General features: G+C 37.3%; 1 protein-coding gene across 1 annotated transcript in view; it reads right to left on the minus strand.

Annotated features, from left to right (window-relative positions):
- Positions 1-17,557, minus strand: part of TEK (TEK receptor tyrosine kinase) — a 99,331-nt gene that overhangs the window by 18,434 nt on the left and 63,340 nt on the right. The window contains exons 9-13 of the mRNA XM_006908358.1: positions 17,202-17,353; positions 15,825-15,969; positions 10,873-11,034; positions 9,323-9,457; positions 4,578-4,865 (exon numbers count right to left, since the gene is read on the minus strand). Of these exons, the coding sequence (XP_006908420.1) occupies positions 4,578-4,865; positions 9,323-9,457; positions 10,873-11,034; positions 15,825-15,969; positions 17,202-17,353 (882 nt within the window). The remainder of the gene's footprint in view (positions 1-4,577; positions 4,866-9,322; positions 9,458-10,872; positions 11,035-15,824; positions 15,970-17,201; positions 17,354-17,557) is intronic.

A 17,557-nucleotide genomic window follows, 5' to 3' on the forward strand; every position in this document is an offset into this window, starting at 1 on the left:
GTCTATGAGAATCAGGTATTAGGTTTCGAGCCTTCCGCATCTGATGATCCTTTTCCAACAGATGGTAAATTATACAAAATCATATTAATCAACAGCCTGTCTTAACTCCTTTGCATCTAGGACCAAGCTTTTTGCATATCTTTACAAAAATATAAAGTAATCTTCCTTCCCACAAGGAGATTACAGAGTACTGGGAATATTAACATTTTCAGATTACTATCAACACATATTTAATACTTGTATAGTTGCACCTCAAAGAAATTCAGTTTCATAAACCAGTGGTATTCTAAGACTGTCCCAAAAGAAGCAGTGCCTTGCAAACACCTGTGGGAAGAATACTGAATATAATTTTGGTGACAACCAAAAATCATAAATTTGCATGTACCAATTTATCCATTGTATGCCTGACGGAAGTCACTCTTTGCGCTACCTCAGTAGGCCTCTGATTTAGATTTAATGCATTGGCACCCAATAATCCACATTTTAGCATGTTCCCTGGTGGCTCTAAAGTACTTAGAATGGCTATCATCAACAGGACAATTAATAATAAGTGATGAAGAGGTTGTGGGGAAGAAAGAACCTTTGTGCACTGCTGGTGGGAATGTAAATTGTGTATCCACTGTGGGAAACAGTATGGAGTTTCCTCAAAAAATTAAAAATAGAATTACCATACCAGCATTCTCTCTTCTGGGTATTTACCCCTAAATTTGAAAACATTTATCTATAAAGATGTATGCACCGCAATGTTCATAGCAGCATTATTCACAGTGGCCAAGCCTGGAAACAACAGTCCTCTGATAGATGACTGGATGAAGAAGCTGTGGTACATATATACAATGGAATATTACTCAACCATAAGATGAAATACTGCCATTTGCGACAACATGGATGGATCTTGAATTCATCATGCTAAGTGAAATAAGTCAGATGGAAAAAGTTGAGAACCACATGATTTTACTTATATGTGGGATATGAAACTGAGAGCAACAAACAAACTAGATAAACAGAGACACATGTACACGAACAATAGTTTAGTGGTTACCAGAGTAGGGGAGATAGGTAAGGGTAAAGGGGGCCAAATATATGGTGACACAGAAGGAAATTTAACTTTGGGTAGTGAGCACACAATACCATATATATACAACATATTTTTGAATTGTACACTTGAAACCTATATAATTTTATTAACCAATGTTGCCCCAATAAATTTAATTAAAATAAAGTAGATTCTAAAACACTTTCAGAAATGTTAATCAGATCATAAACAGTTCAGAAGTGGGGTATGACTGCTGAAGGAGCTTATCCAAGAACCAACTTTGCCTTGAAGCAATTTGTCCCGTCCAAAGAGAAAATTTGAGCATAGTTTAGCAAAAATAAATGAATAAAACATAGAACTGAATATGAATGAGAATCCTGACTTACTGGCTATGTAACTTTGATCAAGTTACTTACCCTCCTCTGTGTCTCAGATTCCTCATTTATTAAATGTGATAATTCCTTCGGTACTTTCCTCATAAAGTCATTGTAAGTGTCAAATGAGATACTCTACATATACATATACAGGAACACATTACACACACATATTATTTTTTACATATGTTTGGGGCCATATGCCGAATCTAATTCATTTCATTCCTTACACTTGGTCCAGATGGAATTGCTAGGCTGAGCGCCAACATAAACTTTAAACTAGAAGCATTAATTTTACTTCTGAACAATCTATATGCAAGATCAGCCAATGACAACATAGCATATTAACAAATATATTAGTTAAGACTAATATATTTGTTCTCATCCATACCTCCTTACCCTAATTTCCCGACCCTGTAGGGACCAACTTCTACCCTGCCAATCTCAGCACCTCTACCACCACACCAATATAATCTGCACCCCCCACATGAAAAGCCATACAACGCTTCAAGACAAGTCCTCTCCAGAGACTACTAGCTTTTTTCATTTAATCCTATAAATATGATACTGATGATGTGATTTGATAATATATAATTTTAATAAAGGTAAAATTTATATAGAATACTGAATAAACATCTAAGACAAATTTGAAAAAGAAAAATAATGATCCATCCTACAGTTATCAAAACATTTAATTAATCTATCATAATTTAAACAGGTTGGAAATGGTACAGGAACAAACACACGGATCAATGGAAGAGAATAGAGTGCCTAGAAATAGATGCAAAACCAATATCAGAACTCAGTGTATAATACAGAAAGCATCACAAGTCACCAAGAGGGCAACTCAATATATGTTATGGGAACTGCTCAGTTGCCAGATGTGAACAAATAAGATTAAGATTAAAAAGATTAAAATATTTGTGCTGTACCCCAAAATAATATCCCTATGTCTTAAAGATGTAAATATGCAAAAACAAAATATTAGAACTACTAGAAAAAATATAGAGAATATATTTATGACCTTAGGGTAGGCAATAACTCCAAAACACAAAAAGTGCAAACCACAAAGGCAAATATCAACAGGTCTAATTATATCAAAATGTAAATTGTGTGTAAGGTAAAAAAACAAACAAACAAACAAAAACACCAGAAACAAGGTTAAAAAACAGAGATTAGATATGCCTTACTGTTAAAATGTACAGCTGAAACTTACTGGATTTCTTTAACTAATGTCACCATAAAAAAAATAATTAATTTAAAAAAAGAGATTAGGAGAATATATTTGCAATGTATTTAACAAGATTAGTATCCAAATTATATAAACAATTTTAATAAATCAGTAAAAAAGACAACCAAAGAAATGGGAAAATTATATCAACAAATATATCAAACAAGAGGAAATCTAAATGCCCAATAAAATGCCTGAGAAAAGATGCTTACCCTTGCTATTTATCAAAGAAATAAAGATTGAAATTAATAGTGTGGCACCCTTTTTTATGTTTGAAATAGACAAAAATAAAGTCTGACAATATCAAGTGATACAGATATAGGGAAAGGATATAAATAGAGATGGATATAGGCAAAATGGTACTCTCATATACTTCTGGACACATAGTACACATTGAATAGCCACTTTAGATGGATATAGCCAATTAGTTCCTCTTCTGGACATACTGTCTAGGAAAGCTCTCACACCTATGCACATAGAGACACATATAAGGATGGTCATTGCATTTTTGTTTGTGACAAGGAAGGAAGGAAGGAAGGAAGGAAGGAAGGAAGGAAGGAAGGAAGGAAGGAAGGAAGGAGAAAGAGAAAGAAAAAGAAATCTAAATATTCAGCTGAAAAGAAAGGGATAAAAGATGATATCTTCATAACATAGATTATTATGCAGAAGTTAAATAGCATATTTCAGATCTAAGCAAAATAGCATTGATAAAATCATATTATTCAAAAAAGCAAGATGAAGAATAATATGTATGCATATGTACACCATGGATGGATTTAATGTATTAAAATTATACAACACTGAATGGAAAGATATATAACAAACTCATAATTTTGGTTATCTCTGGGGAGAGGGGAATAGAATTAGAGTAGGGATGATGGTCAAAGGGAATTATGAGATATCTGTCTTGTGTTATTACTTCCATAATCAACACAAAGGCTGAAAGCAAATATGACAAAATGTGAACAGTTGTTATTTCTAAGTGGTAGAAATGTGAGCATGTGTGGTATTATTCTCTGCACTGCTCTGTAACTTTTAAATTTCACAGAATTTTTTATTTTTAAAAAAATAATGAAGAATCCCTAAACATTGACAAAACAGTTGCAACATCCACTTGTCACTGATACAAAAAGAGAGTGGCTGGAGAAACACTGAGCCAGTTGCCACACTTGTTACAGAAGTAAAGACCCAGCTGCCAAAGAGGACCTTGGACTTTGGGGGTGGCGAGAGGCAACACAATGCTGACTTAAGTGGTACTTGGTATGGCCAAGAAGTATCTAGTCTTTCTAAGGGCCCCAGATGCAGAGACACTGTTCTAAAGCCTTGAACCAAAATAGAACTCTCTGATTAATGACGAAAAAATGTTCACTACTACAAAGAAACCTAAGATGTTTCAGCTAATTTTAAATGACCAATCTGAAATTAAGAAAAGCCTGAATTGCAGAATATTTTGAAAGAAAGTTATATTATTACTCTCAAGTGTGTATTGTAGCTCCAAGAATTGTCTGTTAAGAATATTTTTCAAGTAAATATATTCAGCTTTTAAGGTTAAGAAAGACTCATCTGTAATTAGTTGGCATCTGTGTATGTACAGATACATGACAATCTTGGAAACTGCTCTATAACATAGTACACAAGCCCTAGAAAACCTTACTCATGTTAGTAATTAATTAATAAATAACTCCATACCAAGGAAAGGTAAATTTTAGCAAAGTCGTGCCTGAATTGTTGCAATTCCATTTACATGGAGTTTTCTTATACGTTTCAGGTTATTAAAATGATTTGATGTGTTGAAGTGGGGCACTGATTAGCCTCCATTCACAACTAACTGCCTTTTATGATTTCTAAGAAATAGTCAGAAAGTGATGGTAGCTAAGTCCAAACGGCAGCAGTCAGATATAGTTCAGGTGAGGCTGGTGCAGCAGGAGTCACTTACTGTCACTGAGGGTCCAAGCAGTGAGGTCTTCACTCCACTCCCCTTGGGCCTTGGTGTTGACTCTGGCTCTAACTACATACTGCTCCCTGGGGTGTAGATTGTTAAGCAGCACTGATGTCAAGTTGCCTGGCACTTTGATATTCTGCTGATCACTATTCATTTGCACAGACCTCCTTTCAACTTCAACGTAAAAGTCATCTTCTGAGCTTGGAAATATTGGTTGCCAGGTCAAATTTAGAGTGGTCTGGCTTTTTGGTAGGAGACTGAGGCCTCTTGGAGGAGGAAGACCTAGGGGAAACCAGAAAGATCATGATTTTGATACAGGATGAAGGTAGCAAACAGCCCCAAAGGGCAGCTTTACAGAATAATCTTGGCTTCTAGAATAATATACTTCACAAACTATCAAAGAAACACAAGCTAGTGGCCATGTAATAACTTTTTCCTACCCAAACAGAAAACTTTTAAAATAATTCTAATTCATAGTTTGAATAATTGTAATATAGGAATACAACCCCTTTCCCAAAGTTATGATATACCCATCCAATGGATTAAAATAGATAATCGAGAAAAGTATGGAAGGCCAATAAAAATATTTATAATGCATGAGGAAAAACTCTGATTGCAATTTGATAGAAGTCATGTCTACAATTGGTGAAAGATAGGAAGGAAACTGATAAAAAAGAAAACAGTGGAATTGCCAAAGTTGTGGGAATATAGGTGAATGAATGTTTAGTGTTTCTCTTACCATTTGAACAACACATTTTAAAGCAATTTGGGGATTACTTCTCCTTAGTGAGGAAAATTTTAGACATAACAGCTGTGGTGCCAAGGCCAGGCCTACCCCTGCTCTGAGCACATCAAGTTATGAGCTCCCACCTTATGCTGCCTGGTCATAATTTACCCACAAGAACCTGGGCTATCAGAGAGGTAAGAGAATGGAAACGATGTGGGTTTTGAAATCAGAGAGACAGGAGCATGCCACTTTAGTTTTATGAGCTTGGGAAAATTCACAACTCTCTGAGTTCACAGGAACACAAAAGGAAATACCCATCTTCCAGCCTCAGAAGGAATAAATGAGATAATGGCTGTGAAAATGCTTAGGTGTCATATGCTCTATTATCATGGTTTCCCTCCTTTCCTTCCTTCTCTTCTTTCTTTTCCAAGATGTCTTATGTCAATAGAGCAGGAATCTGTGCATTTTCAGTTAATAGTAGTAAATCGATTTTTAAATTTCAGACATAAAGTATTTTCAAAACATAGAATAGGGATCCTCTAATTCATACATTCACAGTGGGGACATTATTGCCCCTACAGAGGCAAAAATTGGTTCTTGGGGGTGTGAAAAAATTTTAGCTATTACAATGGTTTATGAAGAGCCACAATATACAAACAGAACTGCTGTATTAAAATTCATAGCAGAGGAGACATTAAGACAAAATAGACATTTTTTTTCCTAAGGACAAAATTATCTAAAAAGGTTATTAGAGCATGATGATTTTTTAAAAAATTAAGATAAAAAAAAAAAGTTGAGAAACACTGGTCTAACTCTTGGATGGAAATGAAAGGAAGAATCTCTTTCTTTCCACTGGGAGAGTGACCCGCACTGCAGTTCGAACTGCTCTTAGACTGGAGAGAATCAGCAAGCAGATTCTGCAATTTGCTTGGCTTTATGCTAAATAAAGGTCTTATTGATCCTTTCTCTATAATCTTTGCAAATTGAGAGAGGTAATGTCAACTCCTTTTGCTCATCTCTAAAGTTCAATTTCCAAAATAAGCCACCAGGAGTGGTTAGGCAGGCTTACAATGACAACAGAGGGCTGATGTTTTAGAGCATATATGCAAACTTTCTAGGCCGATGCTTCCTACTGAGGAGTAACGCAACAAACAGTTATTTCCCTTTTTCCCTTCCCTCAGGAACACATTACTCTTCACCCCTCACGACCTGCCTCGTTGCTGCCATGTGTTCAGAATGTGTTCTCTTCGCTCCCCCTCCTGGCCTCCTTGGCCTTCACCACTCAATCAACACAATTATAAATAGAGTAACTGCCAGATAAATTAAAAAACAAACCGGCAAAATTCAAATGATGGGAAAAGAAGAATCTTTAAGAATTCTCTTCCCACCCACCCCTGAAAACCACTTTGAAATATTCCAAGAGACCTTTAAATACATCCTGGTTGGAACATATTCTGAGGGATGAAGACAGTACCGTGTGGGTTTGCGAAGTGTTTTATGTTCTGTCCCATAAATATTTTCCATCTGAGTCAGATTATGACCTTCCTCTTTTGATTTATCAAAGCTAGCCTGAGAGGGAATTAGCTACCATTTGCCTTTTAGCAGCAACATAAACACATATCAGGGACCTCTTTGATCACAGTCATCGAGATTCCTTTATCATCTAACTTATATACAATTTCAGGTGTTATTCATTTATTTTTTGTATTCACTACCTGGTGGGTTCCCAGGAAACCATTATTTACTTATGTAATGCTTCTATAAGCTCCAGAATAGCTCTTGAGTCCTATTTGTTCTTTTAAGATGCTGCTGGTCAAATGAAATCTAGGTGGGGTGTGTGGAGCTGTGAGACTCTGGCAGGGATGCACAGCCTCGCAGGAGAGCTAGATGTTCTTCTAGTTTCTTACTAAATCACTCTATATCCTTCTGCCTTTAGTAAATTGACTAAAAAATAGGAAAACATATCATTTAGGTTAAAGAAACAGTGGTTTTAGTTTCCTAGGTAAAAATAATAATAATAATTGCAGAGAAAAAGGACAGCAAGTCCGAAGATCTAGTATGGTGATGCATCAGCTACATCAGCGGTCCCCAACCTTTTTAGCACCAGGGACTGGGGATCCTATGAGAATCTAATGCCTGATGATGTGAGGTGGAGCTGAGGTGGTGATGCTAGCGCTGGGGAGCGGCTGCAAGTACAGATGAAGCTTCACTTGCTTGCCCACCGCTCACCTCCTGCTATGCGGCCTGGTTCCTAACAGGTCCACAGCCCTGGGAGTTGGAGACTTCTGAGGTATATCACCATGGGCAAGTTATTAACGACACTAAGGAGACATGATAACTAAATGCAATGTAGTATCCTGGATTGGATCCTAGAACAGAAAAAGAACATTAATGGAAAAATTGGTGAAATCTACATAGTCAGGAGTTTAATTAATAGTAATGGACCAATATTGGTTTCTTAGTTTGACAAATGTGCCATGATATTGTTGGAGAATAACATTAGAAGAAGCTGAAACTAGGTGAGAGGTATACAGGGACTCTCTGTACTATCTTTACAACTTTTCTGAAAATCTGAAGTTATTTCAAAATTGAAAGATTACTTTAAACAAAGTAGGGTTTAAGAGTTCTACCTCTGGTACTGGCAGAGTGAGGTCTTAATAGACTGACCGCCCTATAGATCAGCAGTCCCCAGCCTTTGCTCCTATGAGAATCTAATGCCTGATGATGTGAGGTGGAGCTGAGATGGTGATGCTAGCGCTGGGGAGTGGCTGCAAGTACAGATGAAGCTTCACTTGCTTGCCCACCGCTCACCTCCTGCTATGCGGCCTGGTTCCTAACAGGTCCACAGCCCTGGGAGTTGGAGACTTCTCAGGTATATCACCATGGGCAAGTTATTAACGACTCTGAGACTCTACTTTTAAACCTTTGAAATGGGGAAGATGATAATTCTTACCTTTTATGGGTATATGAACTAAACATATGTGAACCCGAAACTATAAAGGGCTGACCAGAAGATAGTAAGAGGAGATTATACACAGGAAGCACTAGAAAAGAGAACTTTACAAGGGATCACTCCAATATTTCAGAGGAGGGTACCTGGATAGCAGAAAGCTGATGACCCAGTTAGCAGCAAGGAAACTTCACAAATTTAAGGGCTCCTCAATTAACACAATAGACCAATAGATAATGACTAACATTAATCAATCAAGAAATATTACTACAAAAATTACTTAGAATGTATGGATCCAAGAGCAGCAGCATCAAGTGTTACTAGCAAACTTTTTAGAAATGCAAATTCTTGATCCCCACCTCCTATCCCTAACCTATGAAATCAGAAACTCTGGGGTAGGGCCCACAAATCTGTTTTAACATGCCGTACGAGTGGTTCTGATGGATTCAGAAACATAGAGGAATACTCTAAGAAATAGCTTACGGAGATAAAAGTGGCTGCCTATAGGAAGCAGGACTGGGAGGTGGAGGGGTGGAGTAGGGAACTGCCGTTCTTTAGATAAAAGCCTTTCATTCTATTTGATGTTTCAACTATGTGCATGAATTACTTTGAAAAATTAGAAATTATTTTTTTTAAATAAACAAACTGGGATTTCTGAAGTATGTATGTGGCAAGAGCCTGGCCCTTGAGATGGAAACAGGAAGCTGGTGGTAAAACCGGGAAGCCAACGCTCAGCACAGTTGCTACTAAGTAAATCCCAGCTCCTAAGGGATGTCCCTGCTTTCCTGAAGGCTCATCTGCTTCCTTCTCTGTCCCCGTGGATTACCACGGACACCCCTCCCCCAGGGAGACAGACCAGGAGTGCAGCCCAAATAAAGGAACAGTTTGGCTCCAAGTTCCTACCCTTCCTGTCACTTTCCCACCCATTCAAAAGCGAACTCCTTCCACCTCCATCCCCACCCACCCGCTCACCCACCACCACCCTTCCTGGTCTTCCTTCCTCTTTCTCCTTCCTCCCCCTCCCACCTAGCTCATGAATAAATGCTGTTTGCTTCAACTGACCGATAGAAGCTGTTGTGAACCGTCTCACGGGTCCAGGATGCCCTTCTCCGCCCTCTCCACGCCGGACCAGCTGCACACAGAGCTCATATTCTGTTCGAGGTTCCAAATAGTTGAGTGTAACAATCTCATTTGTCACTGAGAAGAGGGAAAGTCCAGGAAACTTAAGTTGGCACTCTTTTACATTCTTTAAACTTGAATGTTGTTATTGGGATGTGAACTAACGTTTGGTTTTTAAAAATACAATGTCTTAGTGAAACAGAGAGGCAATTCCATCTTCAGGGCCTCACCATGCCTAATATAAGGGAAATAAGCTTTTTAAAGGACGTTTCCATGTTACAATGTATACATATATATCAGTATCTCTGTGCCGCTTAATCATTTCTTCTCTAGTTTTTCCATTTGTAGAGTAAAACCATGCAAATCTTCAATGATATGAAATACATAATTTGATTTAAGGGGGAAAAATCTCAATTAGGAAAATATAAAATAATTTAATTTCTATTGTTTCAAGTACATATAGTGATTGCAATCAAGCTATCAAGAGAAGGGAATCTGAGGGTTTGCTTTTAATGACAGTATAATGAATTTGTAATGGTCATAACAGATGAAGGGTTCTGAAGTACTTGAATAGATTTCATTAACAAATGGCATACGCTGTGTTTCTCCTTAGCTATTGGCTTTAGACAGCCTCTGTTTCTCCACAGATATTGCAAAGGTAGATTTTTGCCTTACCATATGATAAATTCCCAGTCAGTAAGGAAAAAGTGGGCTGTGTTTAAGAGTCTCTAGAAGACCATTTTGTGGATGTCTACTTGTGGAAAGAGACAATGGATTATTACCACCGTATGAAAAAGTTGCTTTTTATGAAGACCTAGCCATTGATGTTGGAAACAGCAACTTAGCAAATCAGCCTTATGTTGCAGGGGTTCTGAATTTTGGGGCTGACTCTACAATAGAATGTGAAGAGCTCAGTAATAATACCATGACTGCATTCAACATACCTAGATCAGTTGGCAGTATTAAGCCCCAAACCCTCCTTTTCTTCTCATTTTTTGTAACTTTGTTAATTATCTGTATACAGCGGGTAGGGGGCCCTTTTCAGAAAAACCACAGAAATAGTGAGAGTAAAATATCAGTGGAGGGATGCGTGTTATCTACGAGCATAATAGTGGTAGATCTCTCTACAAGATGGCACAATAAAAGCAGCACGATGCTCAGTTTTCTTTTTAAAAATTGTGATTTTACATCATTGTGCAACAAACAGAAATGTAATTTGTGTTTTAAAATAAATTTTAAAATTAATTCATTAAACAGTTTTTATGAACTTTTCACATCTTATCACATTTTGTTGAATTATTTTTTTCTTTTAGCAAGTTAGCCCCAGAATTCAGAGGGTCACTGAACTCTATCTTGAATACACTGAAATGAAATCTCTGCTACAGCCATTATTATCATGGGGTAGAGGATTGAGACAAGGAGACGGGATTTCTATATTTGAGGGAAATCTTTTTCTATATCTCTAGCTGGAGCCCTTCCTGTCCACACCTTACCTTGAATCTGCCTCCATGCCTCATAATGATTAACAGGTTTGTATAGAAGTTTCTTGGATTTGATTGGTCCATCCCCAAAGTAAGGTTCAGAGCTGATGTTGATGACAGCAAAGTTATGTCCAGTGTCAATCACGTTTGGGGCATTCAGAGGCTTTGGAAGAACTAAACAGAATTTCAGCAATCAGATTAGTTCTTAGAGTTTGGGGTTTTATCACTGTTCTTAGGTTGGGGAGAGGGTGAGTGCCTTTATATTTCCTCTTAAAGTTCTCTGCTCAGATTCAAGGCAGTTACCTGCTCTGTGATCTCCCCACTTAGCTCTTGCCCCTCCAACCCATTATCTACAAAGTATTTCTTAAAATATGAAGACTCTTCTGCTTAAGACCTTTCAGTGAATTCCCATTACCTTTATAATAAAATCTAAAATTTGTACCATGACTGGCCAGGCCTTGTAGAGGTGAGCTCTTGCTTCCTCTCCAGCCTCCTTTTCCCTTTACCCAATACCCTCTAATCCCATTGATCTCCTTTTAGTTCATCCAGCTAACAATGCACCAAGCTCCTTTCTGTCTCAGGTTCTTTGTAGATGTTGTTCTCCTGCAAGGAAGGCTTCACCTCCCACTATTCTCTGGTTAACCCTTACCTATCATTCAATTCTCACCTTTGATGTGACTTCTTAATGGGGCTATCTTAGGATCTCAGGCTTGTATGTCATACACTCTCACAAAACTTATACTCTTCCTTCATTGTAATTTTCAGAATTCATTATTCTTTGTAATTTGCTGACATTATTTGATATTGGTCTTCTTGCTAGACTATATATTCTTTCCCTCTGCCTTTGGCTTAAAACAACAAAAATTTATCTTTTAGTTTTGGAGGTCAGAAGTAAGACACACGTCTCACTGGGCTAACACCGAGGTGTTAGGAGGGTTATGCTCCTCGCTGGTGGCTCTAGGGAGAATCTGTTCCCTTATTCTCTCCCCTTCTAGAAACCACCTGCATTCCTTGGCTGAAGGCCCCATCTTCCATCCTCCAAGTCAACAAGTTGCATTTCTTTGACCCTTCTTCCACTGTAACACATCTTTCTGACTAGAGCCAAAAGGGTTCTTTGCTTTTAAGGACTCATGTGTTTAGAGTTGATCCAACCAGATAATTCAGAGTTATCTCTACATCTCAAAGACCATGTATTCTCAAACGGGGACGGCACCACCAAGAAGGTGAAAATTGGTTCTTGGGGGATAAAAATGTCTTAGACATTACAATGGTTTGTGGCCTTTCAAAAAGCCACAGTATATAAACATATGTGCAGTAACCTGTGATATTAATATTTTATGGGATGGGAGGAGAGTTTTCAAATAAAAATTTTTAAAGAGCTCCTTAATGGGACAATAATAATCAAGAGGTTGTAAAACACTGCAGTAGACTCTAAACTCCATTGGGGCAAGGCCTATGTAGGTTTGTTGATCAGATGCTGAATGAAATATTTGTTAACTAAATTTGTCAACAGAGAACTCTGTAGATCCATTAGCCTGACCTTCTTAGAAATGTATAACTATTGGGGTTTTTCCTCTACAAGAGTATATATATGAATCTTCCAGACTTCAGGGGACATTATGATGTTCAGTAATTTTACTTTACCTCTGAGTCTCAATGTTTTGTCTCACCGTCCATAAAAATGACCTTCAAGTCTTTGCTCACATAACATCTTCTCAAGGAAGCCTGACTACCCCATTTGAAATTATAGTCACCCCTCCAGCCCTGTTCCAGCATTCTTTACGCCCATTTCTGCTTTAGTTTTCTCCAGGGCACTTAGCACTTTAGGAAACTATATGTTTTACTTACTTATTCATTGTTTATCTCCCTAAAGAAATGAAAGCTCTATGATGGGAAGAACTTTTTTTTTCCTGGTATTGCTCATCGCTGTATTCTCAATGCCTAGAACATGATAGGCCTTTAGTAAATTCTATTAACTAAATGAAAACTGAGGAGGAAGTTGTCCAAGGTCAGGATAACAAAGCCAGTAAGAAGCTTAATCAAGCAGTATTTCCCGACTGCAGACAGCCATGCCAGTGTTAAGTTAGGTAAGTCTGGACATACATTTTACTTAGATTAGTTTCTGAAGAGGGCATTCTGAGAAAAGTGAGTAAATTCATCCATTAAGTCATGTTTCCCTTGTATGAGAAAATGAGACCACCCTGTTTGTTTAAACCATTAAAATGCATATTTTATTATAGCCATAATGCTGGTCTCTTGTGAAACATATACTTTTACGAGGGTAAAAATATTGCTTCAAAAACTTAGTAATTTATCATTATTTTTGTCTTTTAATCATTTTTATAGAAATATACATATTGTAAAGTGCAAAAATCTTATGTGTATTTAGCTCAAGCGAGTTTACCTATGTCACACCCATGTAGCCACCACCCAGATTGTGATAGATAACAGTATCAATCCCCTAGAAAGCACCAAGCACTCTTATGTCCCTTCTCAGTCAATAGGGAACTATGATCCTGACTTCTGTCACCAAAGATTAGTTTTTCCTGTTCTTTATATAAATGAAATCACAAAGTATATACTTTCTTTTGCTCATTATAATGTTTCTGAGAATCATCCATAGTGTAGCAGGAATTCTATTTTATTGCTGTTTAATATTCCATTGTACAATGTTATGGCTGAATTGTATTCTCCAAAAATTCATATGTTGAGATCTTTACTCCCAGTACTTCAGAATATCTATTTATCTGTATTTAGAGATAGGATCTTTAAAGAGGTAATTAAGTTAAAATGAGGTTATTAGGGCATTTCTAATCTAACATCACTGTTATCTTCATAAGAAGACTAAATTAGGATACACACATATACAGAGGGAAGACCATATGAAAATAGAAAAAGATCATCTATAAGCCAAAGAGCGACACCTCAGAAGAAACCAAGTTTTGCTGCACCTTATTCTTGAACTTCCAGCCTCTAGAACTGTGAGAAAATCAATTTCTGTTGTTTAAGCCCCCGAGTCTGTGGTACTTTACTACGACGGCCCTAGCAACCATTACATATGAATGTACCACGGCATATTTATCCCTTCTAATGTCAATGAATATTTGTGTTAATTTTGGTTTGGGGCTATCATGAATAAAGCTGCTCTGAACATTCTTGAATGTGTATTTTTTAAACATTTTCACTCATTTCTTTTGAGTGTATACCTTGGAGTAAAATTGTTAGGTCATAGGGTAGGTGTATGAGTAGCTTTAGGGTATACTGCCAATTCTCCAAAGTGGTTGTACCAATTTATACTCTGGTAATAAAGCCTAGTATCTATTTTTTTTTGTCATATTATGATTAAAGGCATTGATTAATTTACCTAATATCTATTTCCATTTTATAGATAACAATCAATATGACAATGAGGAGGCATCGGTGACTTGGAACTAGAAATGTATCTATGCATTGACATCACGTGCTGTCCTTTATTAATAAAATAAAAATTAGACCTGGTGACTCCCCTGAATCTTGGCAACATAGTTTTTCTACTTATTATTTATTTTTCGTAGATAGCAGATATTCCAAGAAGCTTAAAAATAAGATAATTTATCTTGTCTAAATATCATTTCCTTTCTTTCAAGAACATGCAAGATACAAAAAAATTATTTTGATCATGTGAATGTTCTGAATAAAACATCTGGAATTTTTCCAGTAATCCAAAAAATATTAAGGATTTTGAAGTGATTTACATGGATTCCCAGGGCACAGATCCAAATCTATGAGGCTCTATTTATGTTACTATTGTGATTGAACTTTTTTTTAAAAAGATTATGTTCTGGGTATTTACATTCATTTCATTTGTAGAAATTACCTCTGTGTTCTCCCAAATATTTCTAATTAAGTAGTGAAGTGGGTCAAATACAAGTCGGTTTTGGTCAACTTGCTTCCCCATCAATAATACAAGAGACTCAGAAAGCAAAAGAGTCTAGAAGAGACAGTGCAGGATTTGGAGTCAGGAGACCCAGGTTCAAAACTAAGATTTGCTGCTTACCAGGTGTTGTACCTTAGAAAAGTTACCTAAACGCTCTGATCCTGTTTCTTGACTGCTAACGTGGAGATAACATCCGTTGCACAAAGATCTTAAAAAGACTAAATAAGGTGAAGTGTGTGAGGCACTTAGCCCAGTGCCTATACAAGAATATACACCAGAGAGCTGTTAGGTATATATAATGTTAGGTATATATTTTTGTCTAACTGGATTCATAAGTAACTTCCAAATTTAAAATTCCTTGTGTATCTATGTACACCAGCCAATCTTACTTGAATTTACCTTTACTTTATTTCTTCTCAAGTTATGAATTTACATTCACCCACTTAGATTAATTTGAATTTTGAGATTTTCATTCACAGCAGGAGGAAAACTCACAACACTGAATATATGAAAAAAATCACTCATGTTAATTATGTAGCATAGCCTGGGCTCTATGTTAAGTGAGTAATCCTCAAAAGAATAATTATTATTCATTATTCTCTGCAATAATGAAAAAGAAGTTACAAAAATGATGACGTTAAACTTTTTATGAAATATAAACACAAACAGACATGTAGCAGACACAATTCCAAATATTTTATATACTTAGCATATCTTCGCAATAACCTGAGAGGTAGAAAAACTAAGCTTTATTCACAAATAAAGAAAGGTTGAGAGAGGTTAAATTAATTTGCTCAGTGCCACATACAAAGTTACTAGCGACTAGGGACAAACATCAAACCCAGGACTACGTAACTCCGAAGGTGATACACTTAATCTCCTTTTCATTTTCAAGCACATAAAATGTTTTTAAAGGGTTCATATGCTGAAAAATAGCCAAAAGGCATTTTAGTGGTCAAATAACATTTCTATCTAGAAGCAGCACCCAGCGATACATAAACACCGCACATCAAGGATATGAGCTCTTCCTCTGTAAAACAGAGCTTACCTTTAACAGAAATGTTGAAAGGCTTTTCCACCATCCCAGCCACGGTGTTCACACTGCAGACCCAGACTCCTGAGTCAGGGGGGAGGATCCGGTGGATGATAAAGGTGGCCACTGAGAGGTGACCTGTATGGTTAAAGTCTTTTGGCTGGAAAGGTCAAATACAAAATAAATAAATAAATAAAAGCTTCTAGGAAGGCATAAACACAAAGGTCCATAACATTGACACCATCTCATTGTTTAATAAGAAGTTTTCTAGGCGAGATTAAGAAGTTCAATGCAATGCTTGTATAATCACTGGCTTATTTCCAAAGCCATTGTGGCAGCCCTGAAAGTTTACATTGGATTGATGCCCTCACAGATCCTGTGTTGTATTTGTGCGTTTGGGAGTGTGGGGGTAAATACTTACAAGCAAGGAGTCTAATTCCTTTAAACTGCTTCTGGTAATATTTGCTTCTTTCTGGTCTAATACAGAGATGGCTGGGTGAGAGGACAAAATGGCTTCCTAAAATGTTTGAGGGGTTGTCAAGTGTGGTATTGTGGGAAAAGCCAGGGCTCTGAAGACACATGGACCTGAATTCACATACCAACTGTGCCACTTTGTCCTATTCCTTAGTTACTTAACTTTACTCAGCCAGTTTTCACTTCTGCAAAAAGGGGACAGGTAATGTTAGGAAGATGCCGTATATAGTATGGTCAGCCATTGTTAGATGGTAGGTGTTACTTCCATTAATTCATGGAAAGGCCAATAGGATTATGGAGGCTGTTGGTTGGTTTCTACGACCCAATGAGTGAGTGGAATCAGGAACATCTGATGTGTGCACACTGGCAATGGCACATTCTACATATCCTGCCCCCAAGAGGTCCCTCAGATCTACCTTTTTGTCAAGTTTTTAGTCATGTTTGAGAGAAATAAACTAGTTTTTAATCTTTAGATAAGAAAATACTCCAGTGTCTGAGGATCACTTGTGACACACTGAAATTTGAGGTAGCTTCTGTCTCTGTTGCATTTGGGATGATGGAAGAGAGAGATGGAAAATATAATGGAAAAGTAGCTTAGTCTTTTTTAGCAAAGAAGAACTGCTGTGGTAGTGTCCTAACCAGTTTTGAGCACAGGGCAAAGTGAAGCGGTAGAGTGATCCAAGAAATGCATTCAGACCTAGAGGATTCTATGAATCATGGTTTTTGAATTGGAGACATGGGAGCAGGTCTATCTAGAGTCAAATGGGTTATGCTGTACTTTCTTCTCCTTTTTGTCAAAGCTAACAACACCCTAGCCAAGGAGGATGCAAACCCTAAGTGGAACCTAGTCTTAGGTGGGGTTATTACTACACTGAAAGTATCTAGTGGTGTCAGGAGGGCAGATTAAGAGTAACTTACATGGAGCACAGTCCCATCTGGTTTCACCAGAGTCATTTCTTCATTAGCAGGTAGTGGCCAGCCTGATGCTTTGCAGATGGGGTTAAATTTACCACTGTTTACTTCTATGTGATCTGGCAAATCCTCTATCTTTGGGGTCATCCTTGGCATGCCTGAGTGAAAAAACAGCACTGTGAAATCTAATCTCTTACACAGCAGTAGTAATAGTAAAAGTAGCTACCATTTAACAGGTCATGCATGGACAAGAACTTTGCAAATTTTTGTTTTATCATCACATAATAAACTTGTGAGGCAGGTGCTACTGTGGTCTCCATTTTATAGATGAGGAGGCTAAGTTTCAGAGCCCAGATTCAAGC

This window comes from Pteropus alecto, unplaced genomic scaffold, assembly GCF_000325575.1.
Source record: "Pteropus alecto unplaced genomic scaffold, ASM32557v1 scaffold222, whole genome shotgun sequence".
Taxonomy (NCBI): domain Eukaryota; kingdom Metazoa; phylum Chordata; class Mammalia; order Chiroptera; family Pteropodidae; genus Pteropus; species Pteropus alecto.